This window comes from Branchiostoma floridae, chromosome 3 (genome assembly GCF_000003815.2).
Source record: "Branchiostoma floridae strain S238N-H82 chromosome 3, Bfl_VNyyK, whole genome shotgun sequence".
NCBI lineage: Eukaryota > Metazoa > Chordata > Leptocardii > Amphioxiformes > Branchiostomatidae > Branchiostoma > Branchiostoma floridae.
This window is the reverse complement of record NC_049981.1, coordinates 16,820,891-16,832,518: the sequence shown is the minus strand read 5'-3', so window position 1 is coordinate 16,832,518 and position 11,628 is coordinate 16,820,891. Positions and strand designations below refer to the sequence as shown.

At 40.4% G+C, this 11,628-nt stretch overlaps 3 protein-coding genes across 7 annotated transcripts in view; 1 reads left to right on the top strand and 2 right to left on the bottom strand.

Annotated features, from left to right (window-relative positions):
* The window catches only part of LOC118410841 (gamma-secretase subunit Aph-1-like), a gene marked incomplete in the record, with an annotated part of 6,571 nt that extends 5,404 nt beyond the window's left edge, over positions 1-1,167 (bottom strand). Inside the window, 2 exon segments of the mRNA XM_035812687.1 lie at positions 268-411; positions 793-1,167. Coding sequence (XP_035668580.1) covers positions 268-411; positions 793-905 — 257 coding nt within the window.
* Positions 1,168-4,009: 2,842 nt separating this feature from the next.
* On the top strand, positions 4,010-7,060 carry LOC118410843 (tctex1 domain-containing protein 1-like). The gene is made up of 4 exons (XM_035812688.1): positions 4,010-4,225; positions 5,465-5,596; positions 6,045-6,161; positions 6,536-7,060. The coding sequence occupies exons 1-4, from the start codon at positions 4,151-4,153 to the stop codon at positions 6,722-6,724; spliced, it is 513 nt and encodes a 170-aa protein (XP_035668581.1). The 5' UTR covers positions 4,010-4,150; the 3' UTR covers positions 6,725-7,060.
* Positions 6,822-11,628, bottom strand: part of LOC118410840 (solute carrier family 28 member 3-like) — a 15,910-nt gene continuing 11,103 nt past the window's right edge. For 3 of the 5 annotated variants that reach the window (XM_035812682.1, XM_035812685.1, XM_035812684.1), the window contains exons 11-14: positions 11,437-11,605; positions 10,531-10,710; positions 9,939-10,119; positions 6,822-8,484 (exon numbers count right to left, since the gene is read on the bottom strand). In XM_035812682.1, coding sequence (XP_035668575.1) covers positions 8,345-8,484; positions 9,939-10,119; positions 10,531-10,710; positions 11,437-11,605 — 670 coding nt within the window. In that variant the 3' untranslated portion in view covers positions 6,822-8,344. Of the gene's footprint in view, positions 8,485-9,282; positions 9,464-9,938; positions 10,120-10,530; positions 10,711-11,436; positions 11,606-11,628 lie in introns of those variants that run through there. The other 2 variants (XM_035812683.1, XM_035812686.1) reach the window with 2 other exon arrangements.

Below are 11,628 nucleotides of genomic sequence, written 5' to 3'. Positions count from 1 at the left end.
GAAAGAAAAGGGGGAGTGGTGTAACAGTGGGTTCTAGCGCTGCCAAACTGACCACGCCAACAGCTCTTGAGCTTTTGGTGTTGTGGTTAGCACGTTGGATTTGTGATCCGGCTGCCCGGGTTCAGTCAGCCAACCCAATAACAACAACAATACCTGAAATGCAGAAGAGAGTTCCTAGCCAGGAGTAGATTCCAGTTTGCTACACTGGAAGTATAGTCAATTTTTCAGCTGTAACAACAGCATATTCTAACCTTGTACCAATCTTACCTGAGCAGTTTGTAGATGAAGAATCTGAAGATCTCCTGGAACAGGACGGAGAAGACGACTCCGAATGCCAGCTGGTCCTTGAGTGGCCAGACGATGTTCCACAGAACGGAGGAGAACAGCAGAGACAGGAGCCAGAAGAAACACCTGGGGGTTGCAGGGAGAAAACTTTAATGGCAATACACATTGTTATAATTAGCATGCACATGCACCTGAACAGTTTGACCCCAAGCCAATCAGGATGATCGGGTAAAAGCTCCATAACACTTCTGTGCCTAACCATAAGAAGGCTTATGCTTACATAGCCGAGTTATTCTAACTTCAACACCTGGTCAGGCTTGGTGTAGCCAAGAAAAGAAATCAAACATCGGCATATGATTACAGCTATAGTATTTCTATATTACAATGCTATAGCTGTAATCATATGCCAATGTTTGATTTCTTTTCTTTTAAAAAAAATGTTGTTTCAAAACAGGATTCGTAGACCGCATAAAATTTTCAAATCGTAGGATTTGGTTGAAAACTTACCCAGCGATAAGAATGATGATCCTGAGCGGTTCCCGTGCGATTGTGAAGATGAAGAGCGCAAAGGCGGGCCCGTAGGCGATGAACGTGCAACCGAAGAACTCTTTCACCGTCATTTTCTCAAAAAATCACAGTAACGTTACAAAGTAAAGTTTCGATAAAAAAATAAAACACAATTTTTTCAGCTCGACCGGTGCCCGTATGGCTATGACCGTTTTCGGCGCTGAATAACCCGTTGTTGTGGATTCAGGAATTGACCTTAAACCTTAACGCACCCTGTTCTTTACTTTATTACCGACAAAACGCCAATTTAAAGCCAGAAATAAGGATTTTATGATGGAAAAAAATGATGTCCAACACAACCTTTTGTACTTCCGGTTTTGGTTCGCACGTGCCGCAAAGGCTCATGGGGCTCGAAGTCCCAATCTTTACAGCTCATTTTTTTTAAATATCAAAATATGCGTTAACATGGATCTTATTTTTGACAGAAATAGGAAAATCAGAAGAACATCAAGACTATCAAACTTATCCAAGCCTTTGACGATGGCAATGTTTGGTATGACGTCACTTTCCCGGCGAAACCTATCAGACTTCGTCAGAACTGCAATGTCCAAACATTCATGACTACAAGACTAAGTTTCGCGCGCTTTCCCGAGTTTCCTCAGACCAAGGACATTGCTCTTTAATATATGTCCTTGTTCAGACCCTGTACTATGTCATTGTGCCAATACGTTGGATGCAAAGAGGAGAGACTCGGGAGCTATATTACGGCTGGATACCAGGCTACTTTTGAGACCCTAATCCCCGACGCAGTTTCTGTGTTTTTCGCGTGTCTTCTTTTCTTGAAACATTTAGGCAAAACATTTAGGGATAGGCGTAACGTTAGAGGTGAGGTTCTTTTGTGGTTCTCCTGTCCATTGGACAGATGAGGAGGCAGACAGGCTCTTTGCCTGTTTGCCTGACCTGCACATGTCTTTTTCATGATGGTGAAGGAGGGGTGTGCAATTCCTTCTCCACCCTCTCGTCTACTGATTCAGAAGCAATAAGTTTCACAGGCCGGCAACTGTATGCAACGTGTGAGGCGGCTCCAGCAGATGCAGCTTTGTTGTTTGGAGTATCCGTCTCCTAAGAGGACTTCCGACCAAGGATGTAAGGGGTTCCTCCTACCCCCGACTCGTGTGCCATCATGCGGCACGTGAGGTGAGGTAGAGGCATGCAAAAGTTCGCAAAAAAAGAAAAGAAAAAAAGATAAACATCTTGTATTGTTATAGGTATCTTCCATTTATATATATTTCAACAAATAAAGCTGATACTGATAGTCAACAAAGTTCCTTGCACACAACGTTTTTCACCTGCAGATGCTGTGTCGATAGAGCGTCTACCGTGCACCTTTTCCTCTTAATCCTGTCTTTAATCGAAGTTTAATTTGCAAGTCCGTGCCCGAGGGCTAATTGGAAATACATGGTATAACTATAAACATAGGAGATATACAAGTGACAATGGACAGTTATAATTATATATATAAACAGGTTGGGTTTGACTTCCTTTTTGGAAGCAGAGGGAGTATTGAATTCTGCTACGCCTCGCCGCATGGTGGCATCAGGGCGACAAGGAGAATGCGCTCCCCATGCCGATACGAGTCAATATTCCCGCGCTCGTCGTCTGTTCTTTTCATGACCGTCTGATATAGAGATTTCTTTACTATGATGGCGTCCCGATGAGCAATTGGGCGGCGTGTCCTGCGATGGGCCACGCCGGATCGTTTGACTGTACAATAATGGACGGGCGAGTAAACAAGAGGTTGAATCTTATCTAAAGTATATTTCATTTACATATCTATTGCATATGTACTACTACACGTATTTGTAGCAATATGAATACTAGTATTTTACACAGTGAGTTGCATGTATCATTATTTATACAAATGGTGAGCATTGCAACGTAATCATTTAACTTTTGAGTGACTGGGATTGAAAAAGGCCCGTTCGTCCTTTTTACTCCTGCCTTGTGGCATTAATTTGTGTCTTAATGAAAGCTGCAAATGACTTCAATTTAAAAAGTTAATCATAAGATAAAATAAAATAAATGCCCCGGCCATTTTGGCTCGTCACAGTAATTCGACACTATGCACGGCATTGTCCCTCTTACAACAACTACAACATCTAGACTTGCAGCAAGACGATCTACAGGAGTAACAGACGCAAGTCAAAATCATCAGGAGTATCACGAGCACAAATGTCGCGAGGATCGACAAGAAGAAAATGTTGAAGGGGTCGTTCTGGAAGAACCCGAAGAGGAGACTTTCCGCAGGTGTAGTGGTAGGTTGGATGGGTGCCGTGGTGCTGCTTGGAGCGTCGGTAGACATCTTATTCTGTCTTCTTCTTCTACCACTCTTGTTGAAAATGCACCCGAGTAGACAGTACTGTAACAGATTAGTATGAAGATAGGCATGCCGGCAGTGAACACTTGTCTCAACTGAATAAAGTTTTTCTGAGAAAACCAAGAGAATTTTTTCTATGATATTTCAGATTTGCCCACATTATCCGTTATTCTGACTCAGATCAAAATCCGAGAAACGGGAAACTTGATTTGGTGTGCCTTAAGATTCAGATCAACCGTGACTCGATAGTCTTCGGCTGGTATCTCGGATTGTGAGCTTTAAAACATATTGCCATATAATTCTGAAATAACTCACCTCTCTTGGTACCGGTGAGTAACTGTTCTTGGGCAAGACTACTAAAGATTTGTATAAGCTAGAAAGGGTCGGTGGAAAGTTTCTCCTGGTAGAAGTACGAGAAAGAAGATTGATATTCCGCACTTTTGTTTTCAACAAATTCCGGTTGCCATGTTCTATCACTGTTTCTATGTTCTATTACAGCTGGAACGTCACGAAACTGAACGCCCGAATCATGGAATCTACCAGCTAGCACGACAGTTGTCACCAAACACATCTAACCGATTGTTTGATTTAACTGAATAAAGGCTAGATGATTCCTATACCTACAACTGAAAGTTGTCCGGAACATTTCTCTTATTAGTAGTGCCAGAAACAACCAAAGCAAATGAAACACATGAAGGGTTACTACGTTCCATCATTGTTGCTATGTTCTTATTTTACAACTGCAAGGTCACGTGACTGAGAATGCTCGAATACTAGTATCTGGGGCGATGACGCAATATTCGAACGTTCTGTTTATGTCGCATCCTTGACAACAGAAGAGGCCACTGACCGCAAATAAAACTGCCTATTTGATTTGTTGCGTTTGTCACCAAAGACATCTAAATTATTTGGGACAAAATAAGATATTTATAAGTAAAATCCGGAAGATCCGTATCTGTAAGTTGTAACAACAGAGAAGCCATGGAGGAACCCAAAGCACCGCCGGCAAGGGAAAGAAGAGGAAGCTTGTTTGAGGTCAAGTCCTCAAAACCCAAGGTGACTTTGTAAGGTTATAGCAAGGTCTGGCTTAGGATTGCCCAAGAAAACATTTTTGTAAGCAGCAAATTTTACACGATTCTGTCATAATCGTTGTTTGCAAGAGTGACTGTGACATGTCCGGACATTTAAAAAGAAATCTTCGTTCAATTTGTATGAGAGAAACACAATCAATAGCATTAGATTAGTAGTGGCGACTGTATGGGAGGACGGAAATGTGCCTGTATTATTATATATGTAAGACACTAAAGTTTAATTATATGAAATATACAAGCAAATGCGTCCTTCCACGCAGAATCGCCGTGGCTATAATAAAATATGAATTATGTATTTCACAAAACTGATGATGAGCGCTGTACTTAAAACCTGATTATTGAACATAATTTCCCAAATTAAATGTATAACGGTACTATTAGCTATATAAGCATGTATTGTATAGGTTATCTCACATAAAGTCCAATAGCATGTGAAATAGTTAAAATTTGTTTTTTTAAGTTAATTTTACGTTTTTCTATGACCTGCTAACCTGGAAATGAGAGAAAATGCTATCAACAGAACTTATTGAGCTTGAAGAGCGGCCTGAGCTGGAAACTAGAATTCCTCCCCGGCTGAGCTCTAGTCTCTAGTTCACAGATATGTGGGTCCAGTGTGATGACTCTACTGTACTATCACAGATATGTGGGTCCAGTGTGATGACTCTACTGTACTATCACAGATATGTGGGTCCAGTGTGATGACTCTACTGTACTTCACAGATATGTGGGTCCAGTGTGATGACTCTACTGTACTATCACAGATATGTGGGTCCAGTGTGATGACTCTACTGTACTTCACAGATATGTGGGTCCAGTGTGATGACTCTACTGTACTTCACAGATATGTGGGTCCAGTGTGACGACTCTACTGTACTTCACAGATATGTGGGTCCAGTGTGACGACTCTACTGTACTATCACAGATATGTGGGTCCAGTGTGATGACTCTACTGTACTATCACAGATATGTGGGTCCAGTGTGATGACTCTACTGTACTTCACAGATATGTGGGTCCAGTGTGATGACTCTACTGTACTATCACAGATATGTGGGTCCAGTGTGATGACTCTACTGTACTTCACAGATATGTGGGTCCAGTGTGATGACTCTACTGTACTTCACAGATATGTGGGTCCAGTGTGATGACTCTACTGTACTTCACAGATATGTGGGTCCAGTGTGATGACTCTACTGTACTTCACAGATATGTGGGTCCAGTGTGATGACCATGGCCGTCCAGCCGGAGTCAAGTTACGAGGACGTCAGTTTCAGAAGACCACCACTGAAAATGGAGTACGAGAACACTTACAAAACGGCTCCCGACGTTCGATTTCAGGTACGTGACTCTCTGTCTCCGCAAGGGCTTCAAATAGTGTCCTCTAATACGGGCAAGGCAGGTTGTGTTGTATGGTTGCCTTCTGGTAGGACTGTTCACTCAGAATTAGATTCCATATGCAGACCCAGGCAAATGCTGTGTCCTAACCATTGGGAAAGGCAGTCAACACCACATTTCTCACTAGACTCAGGTGAAAATGAGCACCCATAGCTTTTGTTAGGGTCACATTCTGGAATAAGATGTAAATCTGGAGGCCCGTTTGAAGACAGCCACAATTCGAGCACATTAAAGAACCCACCACACTTACCAACAAGAGTAGTAGGGTATATCCTTGTGTGAGTGGATCAAATCAGCTGTATGCATCTTTTAATAGACTATAAACAATGTGTAGCGCCCGAAACAAGAAATAAAATAAAAGATATATTGTACATGAAAATGTTTGTCACAGGTAGGTAAAGTGAAGACCATAATTGATGAATCCTTGGCCATGCTGGAGAAGGAGGAGTATGAGGTGTACCACTGTCGGGAACTGGCCAAACATCTGTCACAGGAGATCAAGGACAAGGTAAGGACAAAATAATCTCAACTGTTTACATGAATGATGAACTTCATTGCAGCAGTCATGCATATAATGCTGTGAGTTATTCACCTTTTGTGAGAGGAAGCACTAATAGTTCCTCTTAGCTTGTCGCCAATTCTATGCACCGTGCTTTGAGTTTTTCTTACAAGATCATATGAAGAAGATAAAAAAATCATAGAAGTATCAAGTCCAATAGCAACTTGATTTATTTTAATAATGCAAGCATTGAATTCCAAACAACTGAGTTGGTATAAAGTGAATGCTTGGTACCATCAGTCTTTAAAGAAAGACTCTGGCCAGTTTTACAAAGAACAAAAAAAAAAAGAAAGAAATGGAGTAACGAAACAATAATTTTCCAGGTGAAGGAAATAGGGATGAGCCGTCACAAGATCATCTCCTGGGTCACCATTGGTCAGAAGTGCGACCAAAGCATGCGCATTGGCAGCAGGTGCCTGTGGGACGACGGAAATGACAACTTCGCCTGGGGAGAGTTTGAAAATCCGTCTCTGCATGCAACCGCCATTGTTTACGGCATTTACCAGGACTAGGCTAAATCTGGCTTTTGTTACTGAAAGTTTCCCGAGAATGTTGTGGAATTAACATTGAAAATAACACTTGAGACAAGGAAGATGACACATTTTAGTGTTTTCCACCAGATCCTTGAAAATTTTATTCTGCAGACATAGGGCTGTACAGGATATGAAAATACATGTTTCAGTTTTTGCTAGTCTATATTAAAAATCTACGGACATTTGATGTTATTTCATACAGTTGGAAGACATAATTCAAATCTTGGGTAAAATTTATTTTAAAAAAATTGGATCAGAAAATTAATTTGTACATATATTTTTGTTCATTTTGAAAATATAGAGTTTGTTCCTTCATATAGGTCTAGTCTCTAAATTTTGTAATTTTTGTTTCATTTTCTGATCAGCATATTTCAAAGTGAATTTGAACTACTCTATATCATATTGTTTATGCCACATAATTATTGGCAGTGCAATGAAAATGCTCTAAATATGCATAATGAAATGGAGGAAAAAGTCTGATAAAAAACTGATAAAGGTTTAAAAGTTAACATACACTAAAATACACCATGTGAGTAAAAGACAAACAGAGCTTGAAAATCAGTTTTTAAGCAGCACATATAGCATATATTGCATTCATGTCATATGACATTATGGCTTTTAAGTTACTAAAACACACAGAGATTTACTAATCAAAGAAGATTTTGACATGAGCATGTTTAAAATAAAAACAATATCACAAAGCTAGAATACACACTCATAAAATAAGTACCCACAGTTAAGTATTAAAGGCAGTGAACTAGCACTTGTAAAGCTTCAATTCCCTTTGCATTAGTAACAAAATATACAGTATCCTTTTCATTAAATTTGATAGGTTAAGAAATAAAAGCATTGTATTGATTGTCAATGCAACATTAGTAAGAGCTTTAGCTTGAAAGGTAACTTAACTGCTAACAAAATTACCAGCCAGAAATACTTCCTCTATTTTCAATTGCAACTGGTCAAATTGTGATTGGTCAATTGTCAAGGGGGCAATTGAAACCAATACAAAGTTAGCTATATGCCAGAACCTATCATCAACTGTACCTCCAATTGTAATTGGTCAATTCACCTGAATTGTGATCCGACTAATTCAAGACATACACAGTTGTGATTGGCCAATCATCTCAGTATTGTCCATACACAGTAGTGATTGGTCAATCAACTCAGTGTTGAAGTCTGATTGGTCAATTCCCAGCAATTTGTTATGATTGGATAGTTGTAGGCAGTTCAAGCCCATAACGTCCTTGAAGTCACTAATAAGTTATCAGAACTTGAAATTGGACCACTTTAGTCATGTCGCACAACTTTTTATAAACCCCTGGCAAAGTAATTAACATTGATTGAGAAACTGACAGCATTAACATTGCATATGGGAATAGGAAGGCATTCTTTTGTATTTTTTGAGAATTGCAGCTTGAAATTCACAATATCCTATCATCTGATGCCTTAGTAAATCCTATGGTCGTATGCACCTAAATTCAAAACAAAAATTACTGTCTATTTTAATTGTTAGAAAAACTTTTACAGTAATTGAAGGCACAAAATCCAGGCACTGTTCAGGTGTCAAATATCACCTTTGTCAGAAAGTCACAAAGGTGTTTATGGGTTTGGGCTGGTGAGAAAGGTGAAGACTGTTGGCAGAACAGTTGCATTTGGATTGGCTGTTGCATTGAGTGTGGCATTAAGAGTTGCGTTGGTAGCAGCCATGATCATAGCCGCTGGTTCCTGGTACAACATTCCTGGGACAGAACAGAACAAAATGGTGAGAATTCTACACAAAACTATCAAATAACTGATAATGGTGATACATGCCAAACAACGTAAAAGATTGAATGTTATTCAAAGCAGACATTTCATAGCCCCCAAATGCTCCACAAATTGTTGATGACTATACCGGGTAACATTATCTCTTCAGCTCTCATTATTCTGCCTAAGACCAGTGAGTTTAAAGATGCATGAATTTAGTGAATGCAGTATCAGCAATCTCTAAGGTATGCACATTTCATATAATTATAACTGAGCTACTCTTACAAAGCCCTCGATAACACCATTTTTTAATGTGGCTGCTATGGGTTCCAGCAGAATCATGAGAGTTCAACGTTACATGACAAGTAGAGCATCATGTACTTTGAATTTTAGTGTGAAGCTAATAATTTTGGTAGATATCTAGTGTGAATGAAAACTTTTGTTTGACAACAAAATAATGCACTAACCTTTCCATTAACGAATCAAGAATGAAAATCTTATTAATGAAATTAGACGAAGGAACAGTAAGCAAACAATCAATAAAAATAAGAAAATATTTAGCGAGATTTGTGCAAAGAGTTCTTGTCAAGGTTCAGCATTTATCAAAAACAAGAACAATGTGCAAATATTCAGCAAGAATAAGGCTACTGAGTGGGTTTATGATCATCAAGATGTAGTAGACTAAGCTGGATTTGTTTTGAGAAAGAAATCCAGAAAACAAGCGCAACTGTTAAATCTGCTTGAACATACATGTATACCTTACGATGGGAAGAAACACCACAGAAATATACCTGCTAAAGAGGCAGTCATGAAGCAAGCTATAGAACCCGCCACCAAAGCCCTCAGGGCCATGTCAGCTATATCACCCCTTCTCTCAGGGGCAAGCGCCCCAATCCCACCTATCTGCACACCAATAGCACCAATGTTGGAAAAGCCGCACAGAGCATAGGTGGCTATAACTTCAGATCGAACCTGGAAAGAGAAGGATTAAGTAGAGACAGCGGTAGATAACACTTGAGGGTTAGTGGAAGGCGGTCCAGCCAACTCGGGGGCGGAATAACAGAAATGAAGTCTGAGGTAGGTTTTGTTAGTACTATTATGGAGGCATCATTATCCTCCAGGATCCCCTGGCACAGTGACAGACCTGGGTCTTAAGATCTGTTTTGCTTATCTATGAACCTTTTGTTTCCAGTGTTGAATTTTCTATCAAGCCTGAAAATTTTTAAGCACATTATAATTGCAGTTCAAATTTGTTGCACAGAAGTAATTTTCAAAATGTACATGTAAAGGTACAAGTTTGAAAATGCTGGCAAAATTATTTATGTGTTTTGATTTCCTCAGTGTGTAAAAAATTAATTACTGCCAAAAGGATTGACATCCAGTCAAAAAACTTGCAAAACAGATCAGCAGAGAGGCACCACCAGAGGTCTGTCCTGTTTAACACTACCTGCTAATGATGCAGTCATGAAACATGCAATGCTTCCCCCGATTAGGGCCCTGACCACCATTTCTGCCAGGTCGCCCACCCGGTTGGGTGCCATGGCTCCCAGTCCGCCCAACATGATCCCCATCGACCCAAGGTTGGAGAAGCCACACAACGCGTAGGTTGCTATGACCTCTGACCTGACCTGTGGAGCAATACATCATGGGAAAAATGGGATGTGTACTAGTAAATGTGTGCATTGGTGACAGTATACAATTATATAAGAATTGGTTATCAGCTTTTTTTAAACAACTAAAAGCAAACATCTAGTAGTTCTTCTATAATTCTTAAGGCATGTAGCATGCAGTCCCAAATGAGAGTTAAAAATTTGTGTCACCCTCATTACAGTTTGTGAATCAAGAAAGCAGAGGAAGGTAATTTACATTTGGTTCTATGTAAAATTTCTATTCATTAATGTGTTGGAACAATTGTCACGCTTCTTGGGGAATGGATCATAGTCACAGATTTTGTCAGTCTTGAGCAGCAACTTTTTTAATATGCAAGGTTGGCAAAACACATCCAGCAAACAGGCAAATAATAAATTAATTATACTCACGGTCATTGTAACGCCATCAGCACCAGTTACTCTGTTGTTGATGATTTTGGCCAAGGCTTCGTACGCAACAAACTCATTGAGGAAGGTTTTGATGCCGATAAGCTCTGCAACCAGACGACAATCCTTCCACTCTACACCCATCATGAATGCCAGCGGCATGAAGACATACGAACAGATGATCTGAAAATAAAGTATATATTATTGTGAAATTGTTGCTGTGGCTTATCAGAATGTTACCATTAGCATATCTTTTGCTTTGCATTACTACACTTGTTTCAACCCAACATGTTGAATCCCCCCCACCCCCCATTTTCCCTCTAAAACACAAAGTAGCAAAGAGCAAGTGCATGGCAATAAATGTGGTAAGACACAAAATGTGCAAAGTTTGTGGCTAAAGGTTTTGGAGGAGTTCTCAATTGGAAAATAGGATTCCTTGGCTGTGATGACGATCAGATGTCAAATACTGATTGTTCTTCACTGTATGTACATATAGAATACAACACGGTGTGTTCCGTATCGCCCAAGGTATCAGCCCGACCGCGGGTCGGATCGCCCGAAGGCCGGAGGGTGATCCGACTTGCGGGAGGGCTGAGACCGAGAATACCCACCTGAAAAAACCCATGTTTTGATGCGAAATGCGCCAGAAGTTGAACAAATTTGGTGCCCTCGAAAAAAAAAGCGTTGCAACAGTAATGTTCCAAAGTCTGAATCAGGTATTCAAACTTTCGATGGCGCCGTACTCTGCCCACTCGAAACAGTTCGATTTATTCGAATGGAGCCCGTGTGATAAGCCCGGGCCGTACGGAAAGTTATCAGCCGGTCCGGAACACACGTATCAAACGTTTTCGAGATACATGGTTTTGTCCTAAGGCTTACATTGATAAAGAATTTTTTGATACCACCCACCTCAAAAGACAGTATCTCATAGCCGACCATACAGCCTACCCAGGACAGAATGCCGTTGAAGAAGGCCAGCAGAGCTAAGAAGGAGATGAGGTTCACTGCGATGTTTGCCACAAGAGAGATGGCGATTTGAGAGCCTTGGGCCACGGCTTCAATCACATTCCTCTCATCACTGAAAAGAGACAAGGCCAGTGA